This window comes from Mesocricetus auratus, unplaced genomic scaffold, assembly GCF_017639785.1.
Source record: "Mesocricetus auratus isolate SY011 unplaced genomic scaffold, BCM_Maur_2.0 Super-Scaffold_2245, whole genome shotgun sequence".
NCBI classification, from domain to species: Eukaryota; Metazoa; Chordata; class Mammalia; order Rodentia; family Cricetidae; genus Mesocricetus; species Mesocricetus auratus.
This window is the reverse complement of record NW_024429180.1, coordinates 8,192,647-8,212,408: the sequence shown is the minus strand read 5'-3', so window position 1 is coordinate 8,212,408 and position 19,762 is coordinate 8,192,647. Positions and strand designations below refer to the sequence as shown.

The window sequence follows — 19,762 nt, the reverse complement described above, 5'->3', positions numbered from 1 at the left end:
TGAGACAATGTATGGGGATTAATACTGCCTTATCACATATTTGCTTCTTAAACAGCTGTGTAAATGACAATGAAAGGAAAGGTGATGAGTTAGAGATGTAAAATGTTTTAAACCATATTGTTGTGCCTTAGGTTTGAAGGTAATTTTAGTGTTATCAGTGCTTCTCTTTCATGGCACAGGTACTACTATATATATGAGCCAGCCAAAGCTAGATTTCATTGCAAGTGTTTGGCAGGCTCTTGCAAAGGTGGGATGTTGCCAGACAGTAAAATGAAAATGGAGTCTATTGAGAGATTAATTCAGCAGCTGAAAGAAGTGTTTGTCTTAGCGTCATCAGATATTCTACCCACCAAAACATCCTGTAAGAAGCCTCCTTAAAGGGCTTCCTAAACCAATTAAACACAAGCAGGAAGCATCAGGCATCAACACCGACGATTTTCAGCTCGTCAGTGGCCTTATGCAGGCCACTGAGAAAGGAGAACGCCCCCCACCCCCACCCATACACACGTGGTTCTTACTCCGTTGTCTTCCCAATTTTATGGATGTGTGGTCACACGGGACCCAGTGAAGGAGTGTGGGACTTTAGAGTGGATAAATGCTTTCTCAGGCATTTTTATTCATCAGAATAAAATGAGTTTTAATAGGCTTAAGTGATTTGCCTAAGGCACACAATTAATGTGTGGTTGGCACTCAAAACCATGTCCTTTCTTCTGTTCTAAATTGTTCTATAAATATGTATGTATTGATGGAATTTCTCCTGTCCCTAATGGGAAATGAGTTAAAAATCTGAAAACATAATCATTTTAGCTTTTGGCAGACTGCCATGGTAAAGGTAAAGCAATGATGGGTCTTATAGAGGCTGGGTGTACCCTCATATGGTTGCCATCTTCCAAGGATTGGAGCAACAGGATCCAGCCAGACATTTACAGTGATAATAATGATGAAGTTAACCCCCACTTACAAACACACACACACACACACACACACACACACACACACACACACACACACTAGTCTCTTACAATGTGCTAAGGATTTACAGCATACAAACCAATCAGTGTTCACACAAGGAAGTCAAGATTTTATCTCATTTTACAGAGGCAGAATGCACAGGGCCCAAATAGTAATGGTAAATTTATTTGTGCTTTTTAAGTTGAAAAACATCGATACATCATGCCTTCCCTTCCTTAGTGCAGGGGATGTATGATTGTGTGTGAAGGAAATGGAGAGATTTGTTTTGGCCAACACATGTCCTCATGATATGGCTGAGTTTCTTATTTCAAACTGAAATAAGCTGCATTTTGTTCTATGGATTCATTGTGTATGTTTCTTCAAATATACACGTGGTTTGTTAACATGTGGAGATGGTCTGTCCTTGAGAGAAGGTTAGGCTGATTTCCAAACACTGATGGAAGAGTAGGATGTGAAATGTGCTTGTCCATGAAGGTGATCCAATGGAACCAAGGAGAGTAAGTATACACTGTCTTTCAAGGACTGAAAAGACCAAGGAGAGTAAGCATACACTGTCTTTCAAGGACTGGAAAGATCAATGCGGAGAATAGATCCTCTGAAAAAGAACAAGGAAGACGTTCTTGTCCTGATATCCCAAATGCAAAACTAAAGTCTCCTTTACACTCTAAAACAACAAATAAACAAGGAAACAAAATAAGCTGAACCAATTTATGGAGCTAATTCAACATTATAGATTTTAGTGAAAAAAAAAATTGTATGGGAGCCCCTCTATCTTTGGTGCTTATGGTGACAAATGTGGGGAATGTAAGTATTTAAGAAATACATCTTCAGGTATTCTGTTAATTCTCTACTGTGGCAATTCTCCAGTTTCTTCATGTGGGCACTAAATGTTATGAATTTTCCTCTTAGAACTGCTTTCAAAGTTTCTCAAAGGTTTGGGTATATTGTGCCTTCATTTTCATTGAATTCTAGGCAGTCTTTTATTTCTTTATTTCTTCCTTTACCCAGGGGTGATGCAATTGACCATTGTTCAATTTCCATGAGTTTGTAAGGTTTCGGCAATTTGTGTTGACATTGAATTCTAATTTTAAGCCTTGGTGGTCTGATAAGCTACAAGGGGTTATTCCAAATTTTTGTATCTGTTGAGGTTTGGTTGATTTTAGGGAAGGTTCCATGTGGTCCTGAGAAGAAGGTATATTCTTTTTTGTTTGGGTGGAATGTTCTATAGATGTCTGTTAAACCCAAATGGGTGATAACTTCTGTTAGTTCTATTGTTTCTTCATTAAGTTTCTGTAACAGATGTACCCAGGAGAAATAGATGCCAGGAAATAATCAAATTGAGTGTTGAAATCAATAAAGTAGAAACAAAGAAAACAATACAAAGAATCAATGAAACAAAGAGTTGGTTCTTTGAGAAAATCAACAAGATTGACAAACCTTTATCAAACTTAGCCAAATCCTAATTAACAAAGTCAGAAATGAAAAAGGGGACATAACAACAGACACTGGGGAAATCCAAAGAATCATCAGGTCATACTTTGACAATCTATACTCCACTAAATTGGAAATTCTAAAGGAAATTGATGATTTCTGGATAGATATCACTTCCAAAATTAAATCAAGGACAGATAAACAATTTAAACAGATCTATAAGCCCTAAAGAAATAGAAGCAACCATAAAGTCTTCCAACTAAAAAAAGTCCAGGGCCAGATGGTTTCAGTGCAGAATTCTACAAACAATTCAAGGAAGAGCTAATACCAATACTCTTCAAATTGTTCTACACAATAGAAGCAGAAGGATCACTGCCAAACTCTTTTTACAAGGCTATAATTACCTTACTACCCACACCACACAAAGATACAACCAAGATAGGGAATTACAGACCAATCTCTCTCATGAACATTGATGCAAAAATACTCAATAAATACTAGCAAATCGAATCCAAGAACACATCAGAAAAATCATACACCATGATCAAGTAAGTTTCATCCCAGGGATGCAGGGATGATTCAACATACAGAAATCCATCAATGTAATCTGAAACAATCTGAAAAAGAAAAACCACATGATCATCTCACTAGATGCTGAAAAAGCCTCTGACAATATCCAACACCCCTTCATGATAAAGGTCTTGGAGAGATCAGGATAACAGGAACATTCCTAAACATAATAAAAGTTGTATACAGAAAACCAACAGCCAATATCAAACTGAATGGAGAGAAACTCAAGGCGATTCCTCTAAAATCAGGGACAAGAAAAGGCTGTCCACTCTCTCCGTATCTCTTCAATATTGTACTTGAAGTTCTTGCTAGAACAATAAGACAACAAAAGGAAATCAAGGGGATACAATTTGGAAACGAAGAAGTCAAAATTTCACTCTTTGCAGATGATATGATAGTCTACTTAAGCGACCCAAAGAATTCTGCCAGGGAATTCCTACAGCTGATAAACAACTTCAGCAAAGTAGCAGGATACAAAATCAACTCAAAAAATTCAGTAGACCTACTATATATATATATATATATATATATATATATATATATAATAAAGTGAATGAGAAAGAAATCAGAGAAACATCATCCTTTATAATAGCCACAGACACCATAAAATATCTTGGGGTAACTCTAACCAAACATGTGAAAGACCTATATAACAAAACTTTGAGTCCTTAAAGAAAGAAATTAAAGAAGATACAAGTAAATGCAAAGATGCTCTTGGATAGGTAGGATCAACATAGTAAAAATGGCAATCTTACCAAAAGCAATCTACAGATTTAATGCACTCCCTACCAAAATATCAGCACAATATTTCACCAACCCTCGAAAAGACAATCCTCAACTTTATATGGAAAAACAAAAGACCCAGGATAGTCAAAACAACCCTGTACAATAAAGGAATTTCCGGCGGCATCACCATCCCTGACTTTAAGCTCTGTTATAGAGTTATGGTCCTGAAAGCAGCTTGATATTGGCACAAAAACAGACAGGTAGACCAATGGAATTGAATCGAAGACCCTGATATCAACCCACATACTTTTGAACACCTGATCTTTGACAAAGAAGCTAAAACTATACAATGATAAAAAGAAAGCATCTTCAACAAATGGTGCTGGAGAAATTGGATGCTGGCATTTAAAAGACAGCAGATAGATAGATCCATATCTATCACCATGCACAAAACGTAAATCCAACTGCATCAAAGACCTCAACATCAATCCAGCCACACTGAATTTCTTAGAAGAGTAAGCGGAAAGTACCCTTGAACAAATTGATACAGGAGATCACTTCCTGAACATAACACCAGTAACACAGACATTGAGATAAAAAATTAATAAATGTGACCTCTTGAAACTGAGAAGCTTCTGCAAGGCAAAGGACACAGTCAACAAGGCAAAACAAGAGCCCACAAAATGGGAAAAGATGTTCACAAACCCCACATCTGACAGAGGGCTGATCTCCAAAATTTACAAAGAACTCAAGAAGCAAGTCTCCAAAACACCAAAGGATCCAATTTAAAAGTGGGCTACAGAACTAAATAGAGAATTCTCAGTAGAGGAGTCTAAAATGGTCAAGAGGCACTTGAGAAACTGCTCAACATTCCTAGCAATCAGTGAAATGCAAATCAAAACAACTCTGAGATACCATCTTACTCCCTTCAGAATAGCTATAATCAAAAACTCTAATAACACTTTTTTGCTGCAGAGGAAGTGGAGAAAGGGAAATACCCCTGCACTGCTGGTGGGAGTGCCAACTTGTGCAGCCACTTTGAAGATTGGTATGGAGATTCCTCAGGAAAATGGAAATCAGTCTACTACACGATCCAGCAATTCCATTCATAGGCATATGCTGGAAAGATGTACACTCATACAATAAGGACATCTGCTGAACTGTTTTCATAGCAGCATTATTTGTAGTAGCCAGAACCTAGAAAGAACCTAGATGCCCCTCAACTGAAGAGTGGATAGAGAAAATGTGGTACATTTACACAATGGAGTACTACTTAGCAGAGAAAAAAATGGAATCTTGAAACCCAGTCACAAAAAGACAAGCATAGTACGTACTCACTCATATATGGATTTTAGACATGGAGCAGGGCATTGGCAGCCTGCAATCCCACTGCCAAAGGGTCTGGGATGCAGGGAGGACCCTAAGAGAGATATGCATGGTAACCCGGGGACGAGTTATGGGACGAAATCTCCTAATTGGATTGGGAGGGGGCAGGGAAGAAGGGAAGGTCGAAAGGAGATGGGAGAAAGAGAGAAGGAAAAGAGGAGGATATAGGAGAGCAGGAAGTTTGAGCCAGGGTAAGAATAGAGGAGAGAAGGATGAGATATACCATAGTAGAGGGAACCATTATAAGTTGGAGTAGAGATCTGGCACTAGTGAGATCTTCACAGATCTACAAGAATGACACAAACTGGCATTAAGGCTACCTTAAATGCCCTCCCATGACAATGAGATTGATGACTACTTTATATGCTATCCTATAACCCTCATCCAATGGCTGATGGAAGCAGAGACAGACACTGACAGCTAAAAACCCGAATTGAACTCATGGAACCCAGTTGCAAAGAGGAGTGACAGCCAAAGGAATCAAGACCAGGCTGGCAAAACCCACAGAGGCAGCTGACCTAAACAAGGGGGAACACATGAACCCCAGACAGATGACCAAGAGGCCAGCATGGGACTGATGCAGACACACACCCCACACAGAACCTGGGTGTCAGAGAAGAGGCCTTGACAAACTGTGGGACCTTGGAGAGTACAGCAGTATTTATACCTGGCATACAAATGGACTCTGGTAATCTGTTCCACATGGAAGGATGCTCTGTCAGCTTGGACACAGCAGGGAGGACCTAGGTCCTGCCTGGGATGATATGACAGACTCTGAAAATCCCTCATGGAAGCCCTTGCCCTCCTGGAGGAGTGGAGAGGGGGATGGAGTGGGGTGGGGGGTTGTAAGGATTTGGGGGCTAAGGGGGAGCTGAGAATGACATGTGTAAAAGGTTAAATTAAAAAATTTCAACAAAAGAAATGCATCTTCAGTTTCAATTGTTTGTTTTAAACAAATTCTTAGAAATCTCCAGGTACTTAGGAGATTAAAATATAGAGACAATTTAGCAAAGTCATAACATCAAGCCTTTGGTCCCTTTTCTAAAGTTTTTTTTAGTGTAGATGATTTATCTTTCAAAATATTTGTTACACAACATACATTCAATTAATGCCATGAGCTGGATAAGTGGACCAATTTTGCTGCCAGCAAGAGTAGATCCTGTTATTCTAGAACTTCATGACCACTGATGATTTCAGAAAAAAATTACTAAAACTAATTTGATACAGAGGGCATTAATGATAAGATATGCACACTGAAGTATTCCCAAAGATATAATATAATTATTTATTAATATTATTATTAATTAACTATAATTATTCCCTGTTACAAGTACTTCAGTCATGGTGAGGAGAATATAGAAGGTTAACTCATAGCCTCCTCTCTGAGAAATGTACCATTCATCAGATTTTATGACACATTTAAAAGAACATTGATTCAGTACCAATTGATGACTCAGTGTTTTTTTAAAGAAAAACACAGAAATGTATGTAGTGTTTAAAGGAGCTATTTGAACTTGAAAAGTCACTGTTATGAGTTGCAGAAAAAGTAAGGGCATGTTTTCTGATGGACAAACAAAAGCCACACCAGTATATCTTCATGAGAATAGATGCAATGTTCTTAGACAGAGCATGAGTTTACAAAAAATGTGTTTACAAAAATGTTAAAGTATACTAATATAGTCTAGGGGATCTTGACTATTGGGTCATTATTTACCATTTACCTTGCCCTCATTTCTAGATGTATATTGGTTTGTACCAAGTGATTGCAGACAGGCTATTTGCTTATGTAAAATTGAAAAATGTGAGGCAAATCCCTAGACAAGACTATTTCTTGAGGAATATCTCATAAACTTTAATTGGAACAAATCAAGAAGGCCATACTGTGAAAATGCCAAGCACCTTACCCTTTGACTCAACTATCTGGAATGATGTTCCCCCTATTAAGATACATGCTGGGTACCACTGAATTTAGTTTATTAAAGCACATGAACGTGCTTTAAGGATAAGAAATGACATGGTGAAGTACTATTTCTGGGAGAATGATGTTGTCCTAGTGGGTTAGAGACAAGGTACCTCTTAATGGGCAGTGAGGAAGGTAAGGCGTAAAGAAATGTGAATAGATCCAAATGGTTGTAAGGTAGAAAGGAGTAAGGTAATTGTCACCACCTGTCCCTTGTTAGAGAGAAACTAGTGAATACAACACAGGTTGCAGATAACAAGTGTATGATCTCTTGACAAGCATATCCTATTAGGAGTTTCCTGGAAGAAACCAAGGTTGTATGCTTTTAACATAAAGTAGCTGACAGGATCAATTTAAAGAGAGGAAGAATTGTTTTTAGAGGTCTCCATTACGAAAGGAAAACTAGAAGAAAACATCATGTCATGGAGGAAAGCACGCAGAGTAGAAACTTAACAGGAAAGGTCTAGGACACAGTGCAGGCGACCAAAGGCACATTCCCCGTGCCCACGTTTTCCAACCAGATCCCACCATGTAACCATTCTACTTCTCTCAATAGTCTATTAAGGTTCTGAACCTACCAGGGGATTAAAGCATTCATCAAGTCAGAGTGCTGTGTGTTTTACTAATATCTTACAATCTTCTCAGTCCAGTCAGGTTGATAATCACATTCTGTCACATGAACAGGAATGACTATGTAAGAGCAGAAGTGGGAAAACGAGTTATTATTTTTTCTTAGAAAATAAGATAGATAAGATAAATCCTTCACTGTAGGAACAGGGTACACCAATCTCTTTAAAGGGAGGAGACAGCAGATCTGGGATTGTTGACCCCATGAGATTCTGGATTTATTGGATTTATTTGCATCACAATCATAGGAACAGCAGTTTTTTCTCCTACACAAAGACATGGAAAATAGGATTGCAATGAAACAGAGAGTGCAAACCTATACACTGTTGAACTATGATAGTTCATTTCTAAGGGCACCATTTTTTTCTGTAGGCAGACCTGTTTCTAAAGAGTGTTGGAGAATTTAAAAATATTTTTGACATGATTTTTTATTTTAAAACAAATATTGTCCTATTTTACATACCACTCCCCATTTCCACTCCCTCCCCTCCTCCTGCTGTCCCCACCTTACCCCATCCATTCCTCAGAGAGGGCAAGGCTTCCTATGAAGAGGTAACCGAATCTGGCTCATCTCTTTGAGGCAGGACCAAGGCCCTCCCCTCTATCTAGGGTGAGCAAGGTAATCCTCCAAAGAGAATGGGCTGGAGAGATTGCCCAGCTGTTAAAGCTATGCTCACAACCAAAAATATAAAAATATTTTTAAAAACTATTCTAAAAAGTGTTGTCCAAGTGTGGATATGTGTATGTACTAAATTTCTCTTGGTACATAGCAAATGACCATGCATTTAGCAGTTTAAGGTGGCAACTAGTTATTAGTTTGTACTCGAGCTCCAACACTGAGCTTGGGTTGTCACATAGCTGAAATCAAATGGTCACATTGGACTCTGTGTAGGGATCCTGAGGAATGAGCCATATCCAGGGAATCAAGACTATATGGGGAGAATTATAAGACCAGTGACTTAAAACTCTACTAGAAGATCACTCCTTTTTTAGTTCCTAAATATCTCACATAGTCAGACCCTTCCCATGGGAACCTTACTGGTCTTGATCAAAACCAGATCTTATAGATTGTGGTTTCCTATATCCAACTTTACAAATACCTGTGTCTCCCAGTTTCTGTCTCTGGTAGTGGCCAGAAAAATGTCTGTCATTTGAAACTCTGATTTGATGCTATTACTCTCCTGCAGACAATCCTGGTCTTCAGAAACCTCAAAGTAACTTATAAATGAGTAAGCACATTCACGTTAATCCTGAAAATTTAGAGAATCAGGTCAGAAAATGATACCAGCTTCCAAGTTCCAGGGACAACAGTGGGAAATTCTGGAATCTGTTTTCCAGTTCTGCTCAGTACAGATAATTTGAAAGAAAGTTTACCTTCATATAATATTGGTGCTTAAAGTTTTGCCTTGGTTGTCTCAGATATGTCCTACATTGTCTTAGATATTTCCTAGACCGAAGCTAATGTGAAGAATAAATACAGAGAATATCACAGGTGATTTTGCAAGTGACCTGTATTATTTTTTATCACCTACTGTTCTTTTATTTGTGGCGTTTGCTACTGCTGTTACAGAAGGCTTATTCATAATTGGATTACTTTCCAGATAATTCTTTAAGCTAACACTGGATGTTTCAATAACATTATGATAGAATGCATAATATAGTAGATAATAGTGATTAAATGCATTAGCTTTTAATGTGTTAGCACATTTATTTTCAAAGTACTGTGTTTTTCTGTTTTTCTCTCAATATTCTTGTGATTATTTTAGATGTGAGGAAGCTGAATTAGTTATTCAAAGAATTTGCCCATACCCATGCTTCATATCAGAGTCAAGATTCATTTCTCAGTATTTTGAAATTCATAGGCTAGGCCTTTTATTGTTATACTCGCTACATGATAACTAAAGTACTTGAATAATAAATGATAAAGGCTGTAAAATAAAACACTTCTTCTTACACTGATTCTTCAGGGTTGAGTGCTTAAAGTTGTGTATCTGTGTTTCCCTATTGTGATGATCCTTGCCCCACTTCCAGGAATTGGCATACATAGGAACTCATTAACCACATTAAAGAAGATGCACTGTACGATGGCATTTGATTCACTGACTTTGAGATTACTCTTTTAGAATTAACTCTAGTGACAGGTTATTTGAGACCTACTGACAAAGAGAATTTAAAAAATCATTATAATTGTTTACAAGGATTTTTTGCTAGAAAAATAGAAATTTTAAAGAAATTGTAATGTTTCAGGATTTGTGACCTCTTATATTTTAATTGTGAGCCTACTGAACATAAAAGTCCAGTTGCTTGTTCTAAGTATTTTTCATTAGTAAGCCTATATTTTTATTCATAATTTTATAAATCTTTTTTTTTTCACTTAAATTAGAAACAAGTTTGCTTTACATGTCAATCCTGGCTCCCTCTCCCTCCCCTTCTCACCTTGTACCCCCTGCACTCCCAGGCCCCCCATAGAATCCCCACTCTGCTCCCCAGGGAGGCTGAGGCCCTCCATGGGGGATATCCAGTATCTGTCATTTCATCTAGGACAGGGCCTAGGCCCTCCCCAATGTGTTCAGGCTATGAGAGTATCCCTCTATGTGGAATGGTCTCCCAAAGTCCATTTGTATGCCAGGGATAAATACTGATCTACTACCAAAGACTCCATAGATTGCTGAGGCCTCCTCACTGACACGCAAATTTAGGGGATGGATCCATGAGCTCCCAGTTGTTTCTGTGGGTTTCAACATCCCGGTCTTGACTGCTTTGCTCATCACTCCGTCCTTTCTGCAACTAGGTTCCAGGAGTTCAGCTTAGTGTTTAGATATGGGTGTCTACCTGTGGTTCCATCATCCACTGGTTGAAGGCTCTAGGATGGCATATAATGTAGCCATCAATCTTATTATCAGGGAAAGGCATTTAAGGTAGCCTCTCCACTGGGCCAGATAGCCTCAGAGAAGAATTCTACTAGAAATTTAAAGAACAGCTTATACCAATTCTCCTCAAAATATTCCACTCAATAGAAGCTGAAGGGTGGCTGCCAACCTCATTTTACAATTTCAATAACCTTGACACCCAAGCCACACAAAGATACAACTAAGAAAGAGAACTTCAGACCAATATCCCTCATGAACATTGATCCAAAAATACTCAAAAAATAGTGGCAAATCAAATCCAAAAACAAATCAGAAAAATCATCCACCATGATCAAGTAGGCTTCATCCCAGGGATGCAGGGATGGTTCAACACATGAAAATCCATTAATGTAATCCACCATAAAAACAAAAATCACATGGTCATCTATCTCACTAGATACTGAAAAAGCCTTTGACAAAATCAAAATCCCTCTCTGATAAAGATTTTGGACAGTTCAGGGATGACAGGAACACCCCTAAACATAATAAAAGCTATATACACCAAACCAAAAGCCAACATCAAACTAAATAGAAAGAAACTCAAACACAATTCCTCTAAAATCTGGAACAAGACAAGGCTGTCACTGTCTCCATACATCTTCAATATTGTCCTTGAAGTTCTAGCTAGAGCATTAAGACATCAAAAGGAGATCAAGGGGATACAGATAGGAAAAGAATAATTAGTGCATTTTCATCAGTACTGTGATGTTATTTTCCTCTAGGTTCTTAAGTATGAGATGGTATCTTTCAGATGAAGGCCTAACTATTATCTTTGCATTAGTGCCACTGAAGTTCTTCTCCTCAGCTTTTGCAAAGACATATAATATAAACACCCATTAAGTGGACAATAGAGGGGTACTAACTTTCAACATCAATGACCTGCTTTCTTATGTTTAGCCATATGAACTCCAAAATTGCCTTTGAGAAGTAAATGTCGTATCTAGGATTATTTTTATATGTCTTACCTTCAAGTGAAATATTCTACCATTCATATCATCAACTTCTTGGAAAGAAGTCCCAACATTTTCAATATTTTTCAAGATATTAATAGCATTTCTAGTCTGTAAGAGAAATGGATATTGCATTTATTTTGCTTGCTTTAGATTAATTTTTATTTAAATTAAATTTTTATTTAGAGTAAATATTTCACCCTTAGGAGCAAGTGAAATTCATGAGAATTAAGTATTGTGGAGTTAAAAAAACAATTATTTGCAGAACTTCTAGTTGAATTTTAAATTTGTCTTATACCACACACATTGAACCATATATCTAACTTGAGGAGTGTTTAGTGATTCTACAAGTTATCTGTCCAAAATGCTATATTTGTTGATTAATTCTTTTGTGTAAGGATAGCCACTCCATGCCTGGGGAAATGCTGATTGTCAGTTTACAAACAAGTACAAGATCGTCAGCCAAGATTGTATTGTATAAACACAGTGAGGGTTGTATTGTATAACGGTGCAAATTGACTGCGGTTAGATTCTGCTTATTCGGAAATGCAGGGCCATTGAGGCAAACCACTTAGCAGTACATGTCCTGAGTTTGTTTTCCACAGCTTCACATTAGAGTTCATACGTAGACTGCTGCTCCTTGCAGATGCCAGATTTTGCCCATCACTTTTCAGGTTCCAGTTATTTTCATTTTTTAATGCTTAAAAAGATGATGCTTTGATTAGCTACATATCTACACAGAACTAGGGAATTCGTCTAAGAGAATCATTGTCATTCTATTTCTGACTAAAATGTTGAAGAACATGTACATCTGTGGTAATACGTATCCTGCTGTTGTCTGTGTTTAGTTGCTACAGGGTAGATCACCCAAACCCAGTGCAAGGGAGCTGCTTCAGCCAGGCAGTGGTGACGGCATGCTGGAGCAATCTAGTGGAGACTGTGATGACGAGGACGGCTGTGGGGGATCAGGAAGCGGAGAAGTCAAGAGAACCCTGAAGATCACAAACTGTGAGTGCAAGAACATAACACTACTTTCCAGTGGTTGATGTTGAAATATCAGTTAGGAATGGCCATGATCTCAGAAGCAGACAGGGGTGACTGGCGATGGAAATGAGCCTGTTTTTAACTACATAGGGCATGCATGCTTAGGTTCTTATTTATGTTGCATTAGTGGCTTTATGTGGAAATGACACTTTTCTATAAAGAACTAATGAGAGATCAGCAGTTTTGAGAATTATACAGTTTTAGGGGAAAACAAGCTACAGGGAGTGTTGGTACGTAATGCAAACCAGGTGAATAAGAAATTCTAAATAGCCAAATGTGCAATTTTACACTATTATCAGGTCACTGTCTACATGGTTTTACTCTTAGTTTTGGTTATCATCTAATTAGATTAATCTCCTCTGAATATGCAGTTTTATTGGTTATTTGAATGTTTCATATGTGTTTTGACCATGTTCAACCTTCTCCCCAAATACTTCCTCAATCCTATGAATCTTCACTTTTGGAAAATCTCCCTAATGTTGACTTCCTTTTTGTTTATATGGACTATATGTTACAAGTGTTTCTGAATGATTAAGTATTCATTTACATGAAAGATAAAACTTCAAGGGCTGTGGTGATGTCTCAATCTGTAAAGTGCCGGCCATATTAGTATGATAATTCATCAAAGTTGAGACCCTTAGTAGACACTTAAAACCCAGGTACAGTGTCTTATGTCTGTAATCCTAGTCCAGTGAAGATGCACTTCAGGAATTCCTGGAACTCACTGGGCAGAGACACTAGCAAAACAGGAAAATAAAATGGAGAGCAATTGATGCTTGTCATCTTCCTCTTTTCCTCTGACTGTCATGTGCACACACACACACACACACACACACACACACACAAATGTGCCCACACAATACACATGTACATAACACCATGTGCGTGTATGTGTACCTGTAGACAGAAAAGATACAACTTCCAATTTAGAAGTTTTGAAAAGGGAAAATATGAAAGAAAAAGAACTACCAAATGATCTTCATATACAGGATGAGGACAATAGGATCTACACCCTCAAATATCATGCATGTTTACTTGTTAATGGGCCAAGGACAATAAAAGTGATCAATGAGAAAAATTGTTGAATTGTTGAAGTTAATATTGCACAGACAGATAGATGTCAGTTCCTCAGGTCTGAATCTACCAAAGCTTAAACTGAAGTGATGTTCCTGAATATTGTGTTCTCAGACGCAGATTGGCCTGATGTCCTGCACTGCACCAGGAGTGATTTCTACCTGTCACACACATCCTCTCTGGGCAAAAAATACTCAGTAACAATGCTCCCAAGATTAAAATGTCAGATTCCCATTCCTTTAAAATGCTTGTTTTATTAGAAAAGCATATTGATTTAAAAGAGGTAGAAACCAATAGTGATGCAAAATATAAAACAATTTGCATAATGAAATGGGTTTGCTTGTTACACATAGTAATTGACTTATTTAACATGGAAGGCAAATAGATCTACTATGAGTGACTATGAGTAAGCAGCCATGAAATAAAGGATATAAATGGAGTACTTTCTACTCCTATTGGCAGAATTAGAGATATGTGTTGTTCTAGTTGTTATGAATAGTCCTTCTTGCATTGATTTTGTATTTGGCTTTCTTTTAGGATCTGTACACACACACAAAAAAAGAATGAAAAATGTTTTCAATATCAAAACTACTTTTACTAAGACTTTAAAGATTCTCTTATGTACATAGGAATTATGACAGTGATATTCAACTCAAAATCATTTATTTCTGCTATAGTATTTATATACATATTAATGTATATTACACATATATTATATACACATATGTATATATTACATACATATGCATTTATCATATACCTATATTTGTATGTATCTTCTAATTGGTTATTTTAATGTTAGCAGTATTCTAAGACATCAAAAGATATGCCAGAAAGGAATAATGGAACAGAAACAGAAATAAAATTATCGACTTACATGGATTAGAATGAAATTGCTTCCATATATATATATATATTTGTATATTTTGCATACACAGGCAAATTGGATTATATGGCAGTGTTTTTAATATTCTAGAATGATGTAGACTCTCAAGAATGTAGTGTAGATAAATTTGGCTTGTTTCAGGGAAGAAATGGATCCAGTAAACAGTAGTCAACTACTGTCTTCTCATCAACTTAGGTGTCAAGGTGGTAGGACTAAATTTGTTACTTGGCAACCTATGTTTCACTTACTGCTCAAATGGTCAGGTTGTTGTAAGCGAGCCTCAGTCAAAATCAGGTAGCTTAAGACATAGATGATTGTCAGAAACACCAGGGAAACATTGAAAACATCCTCCTCATCTGTGCACTCAGAGCGGGCTGCCTGTTGTTCCTGGGTGTTTACAGCTTTTGTCTTTCAATTTTTAATAAGTGGGTAGGAAACCACCATGGAGAGACTTCTGAAATGAAGAAGATCGAGTAAGTCAGTAAAGTGTGGGCTGCACTTCTAGGTTTTCAAAGCACTGTGATTTCATTTTTTACAATTTTGGCCTAGTTTGTTGGTCAGAAGGTAAAAGCAGTTGTGATTGTCTGAAAAGCTTGAAAAAAAAATACCTTCTAGAATGCTCAATGGCTGTTACTTGTGTTTAGAGCTTTTCATGCATCATTATTTGTTCTTTGTGCTCCATGTTTATTCTTTATTAGCTGGAAATGCCATGGTTATTTGTTATCTCAAAGGTTCAATTAAAATAATGATATATATATACACACATATATATATGCATACATATACAGAGAAAGATGCAGAGTGAGAGCATATTACTACTCTGTGCTATGTAAATTCAATGACTCTTCCAATCATACAAATATACAAAGTTGACAAATATTTTTAGTTGCACTGTTTTCTATTTCTATATGTGCTTGCTTTAGACATTGCAGAGAACTATGTAATTCAAAATGTAAAGTTTCAGCATCAAGATATTTATTCTTCATTTATGAATTATTTTTATTTAATAACCAATAATACTAAGTAATTTAATATATTCAATAGTGTATTTTTAGATGTATTATTTGTGTGTGTTTGGGTGTGTATGTGAGTGTGTATGTATGGATATATATGTACATATGCATATGTATGTGTGTATGTGTTTGTTTATAAGGGTATATATTTGTATATGTGAATGTGTATATATGTCTATATTAGTGAGTGTATTAGTATGTGTGTATGTTAGTGTGTGTATTAGTTAATGTGTGCATGTGTGTGTTAGTGTGCTTATGTGTGTGCATATGTTAATGTGGAGAGTGTATGCATATGACATACACTCATGGAGACCAGCCACCAGAGTTGGAGCTATGGGCAGCTGGGTGCCATCTGACATGGTGTGGGAACCAGTTGGTTCCTCTGGGCAGAGGAAGAGGTGTCCATGCTCTTTCCTGAACTACCCTTCTCTCTAACCCCAGCTCTTCTGTATTTTACTAAGTATTTCTTTATTGTAATCCTGCCTGTGAATTCTTATTAAATGGAAACTGAAGTGTTCCTTAAAATAATAAGTCACTGAGTTGAACAGTATTCAGTACTAGGAATTCAAAATATTTTTTCATTTCAGCAGAATGGTTTTGAAATACCTCCCATCAAGGGAAATTTCCCTACACTTTAATGTTTTATATATATTTGGACATTCACTGAGAATGCTGAATTGTAGGAATAGCATTTTTGAATCTTCACTTTTCCTCATCGCCTACACCCAAGGTCCTTTCACATGGAGAACTAAGCAGGAGAATGTGCTGATAGACACAATCCAGTCTTCCTTTCTTTGCCTGTTTGACAAAGTTGCTATCACTAAAATCAGTGTCTCTCCAACAACTGGACAGTCCTTAAACTCCAATGCTGATATTGAAAATCAGCTTGTCATTTGACAACATGCTGTAGGAAAACTATGGCCTGAGCAATTTTGAAACTTGATTGTAGTTGCTATGCATTGGTTAACAATGAGCAAGTTCATTTTGATCAGGAGGCTCACAGTACCAATATCAGACAAAATGAATTTTGTCTCACGTCCATTTAGATGATAGACATCAAAAATATAGTGATTTTACATATTCAAGTTTATCTATCACTGAACTGTAATACTAATTTTTCTTAAACAATATTACTTAGCATGCTTAGCAGTTTTCTTTAAAATTTCATTTTCTTTTTTTTGTCTTTACTTCTATCTACGTTATTTATTTATTTATTTGTTTATTTTAAATTTAAATTTAGATTAGAAACAAGGTTGCTTCACAAGTCAGTTCCAGGTCCTTCTCCGTTTCCCTTCCCTCCTCCTGTGCCCTCCCCCAACCGCCCCCCCATTATCCCCTTATTTCCCCAGGGAGGGTGAGGCCCTCCATGGGGGTGTCCATAGTCTGTCATTTCATCCAGGGCAGGGCCTGGACCCTCCCCCAAGAGTTGAGGGTGAGAGTGCATCTCACATTGTTGGATGGGAGTCCAAAGTCCGTGTGTATACTCAGGATGAGTACTGATCACTGAAAAACCTGTAAACGGATCAGCGCATGTTCAGCATGTGTACCAGTCATGTTTCTGTGACCTTGGTTGCCTGTCATAATAGGAGTTCACACCGACTGAAACATTCATAGTATCAAGGTACTCTTATGGGCCTTGGCCCTTTCTGCATGTTCTGTTTACCCGTCAAGGTTTTTCTACAAGAAGAATCTGCTTTCTAGATGGATAAATCTATTGTTTATACTGTGTCTTTGATAACTCTCTTAGAATCCTCATATCAACTTCTATCAAATGATTCCATATGATGAAGCTGAGGTGACCTTGGAAGAGACTGTCACATTCCACATACACAGTGAAATAAAAATGACCCCTAGTTACCTAGTTAGAAAAGATACTAATTTACTTAGTAACAAAGGAATGTGGAATGAGTGAAAATTCCTGGCTTCCTTGTATCTTTTTTTCATAAGTCACTAGTGCTTCAAGATCTCAGCCAGAAGTAGACATTAGGGAGAGCTCAAAGAAAATGACTTGAGATTTTTTTCCAGAGATATGATAACTATGAATTAATGCCATCATAAAAATAATGTCAGGTACATTTCCATTGTCTGTTATTTCCCAAGCTTTGAACAAAAATAAAGTGTCATTTTCCATTATAGGGCTAATGATTTTTCCCCTTTCTGAACTAGGTTATTTTAGGTAGTACATACATATAAGATTTGAACACCATTAACTTAGTCCCAAATATGTTAGAACATTTATATTGCTTCTAAAATTAAAGTATTACCATATTTCTTCAGATAAAATTGTGAATTCTGCCTTGAAGATGGTTAAAAACTGCACAATAGTAATGTCCTGAAAAATAAGAAAAATGTAATGTGAATGATTGAATTATTATTATTTATCTCATTTAAACATAAGTAAACATCTTGCTGAGGTTATTGTATTGATTTTTGAGGTTTGGTAAATATAACCTCAAATAATGATTTTGTATGGGCATCTGCCTATTACAAGTGCCTACACTGGGAATAGAAGAAGCCTTGCATGATAATAATTTTGAATTTTTGTGAAGAAATTCTTGTTTTAAAAGTTCATTTAAAGCCAGGCGGTGGTGGCACACGCCTTTAATCCCAGCACTCGGGAGGCAGAGGCAGGCGGATCTCTGTGAGTTCGAGGCTGGGCTGGACCAACAGCTTCCAAAACAATACAGAGAAACCCTGTCTCGAAAAACCAAAAAAGTTCATTTAAAATTACCATGTAGTTCAGGTTTTACTTGTAAAAATTATAAAATGAAGATATATGAGACATACATCTAATATAAATAAGTTTTAATTAATGTGTGGTCACCATGAATATTATTCTGATTACAGTGTTCTTTTTTCTCTTATAACTAACTAAGACTTATCTTGAATAATCGCTATTGTGTTAACAAGATTGGATGCAATGGGGTAGGAATACTTGATGAGTAACATAAAACTATCTTTAATTCTCTTGAAACATTATATATTGTACTCATGGATTTAAATTATGAATTATACAGGGTCTGTCCTTGAATGCCTAAGTGATAGTATTTATTGTATTGGCTTTGAATGATGTTACATTTCTGAGGTGAAGAGTAAAGACATTAATTAAAACTTAAGGAAGCCTGATAGCAGACATCCCAAAGGAACCAGTAATTCCACAGTATATAATAACCTCATCAGAGATTATATAATAAAAAGCCTTATGCTTTATCTGAATGATATAGTGCTGAGCAAATTTATAAAAACAAAAGTTAAAATTCAGGAAAATATCACCAGATAAATTTTATCTTGACTTAATTGAGCTTATCTTGTTATAAAAAATAAATATATATAAAATAAGAAACAAACAAACCTGCATTCCATTATCATTTTATTTCAAATTACCAGGGTATAAAATTGCAATATTTACTTATCTTAGGAAACTAGATAAAGTTCACAATGTTAAGTCAAGTTAGATATGTAATTGGTTCCAATGGACTTCTTTTCATATAAATACGTGGAAAGGATGACCCAAAGCATTTACCAAATAATTAACTGCTCACTGAGTAGAATTAATTATAAAATTACTGAGAATACAATCTGTTCCCAAAGCTTCTCAAATTTATTATACAAACTTCTTGAACCTTCTACTAAAGAGGAGAGAGCAACCAGGAGGCCCAGAGAGAACCCCAGGTGATGCCATTGCTTGCAATCCAAGATCACACTTGAGGAACAAGTACAGTTTGTGCATTACAGCCCTTCTAATATTCAGAATCATACTGGTGAAGTAAAAGTAATTTAAAAGTTCTATCAGTATCTACATATGTTCATTCCAAGAGAGCAGTGTCTGCAAGGCCATTAGGAAATGTCACAACTGAACTAGGAATGATGGATCACTTTATACAAATGTTAGTTTCATTCTTAGTTTGCTTTGGGGACTTGTGTTTACTGCCAAACACCAAAAGAGGGTCATGCCTATCTTGTCTCAGGATATGAAGTGCTTGGTTATCTTACTCCAAGAAGACTTCCTTCTTGAATTATGCCTTCTGGCATCCAGAGAGAAATGGTCTGTTTATTAACTGTGGTTTTCGATGGACACTGAGTATCACCTTAAATACCAGCACAGATAAATCAAAGTTTTATGTGTGCTTAGGGAAAAGAGTGAGTCTGTGAAGGAAACATGAAAAGGTCATGCTGAAGAAAAATAATTATTTGACTGCGTTATTTATGAGTGA

At 36.7% G+C, this 19,762-nt stretch overlaps 1 protein-coding gene across 9 annotated transcripts in view; it reads left to right on the top strand.

Annotated features, from left to right (window-relative positions):
- Gpc5 (glypican 5) overlaps positions 1-19,762 on the top strand; it is a 1,283,302-nt gene that overhangs the window by 598,785 nt on the left and 664,755 nt on the right. For all 9 annotated transcript variants that reach the window (XM_005079439.4, XM_040747101.1, XM_040747188.1 and 6 more), the window contains one exon: positions 12,380-12,539. In XM_005079439.4, coding sequence (XP_005079496.2) covers positions 12,380-12,539 — 160 coding nt within the window. The remainder of the gene's footprint in view (positions 1-12,379; positions 12,540-19,762) is intronic.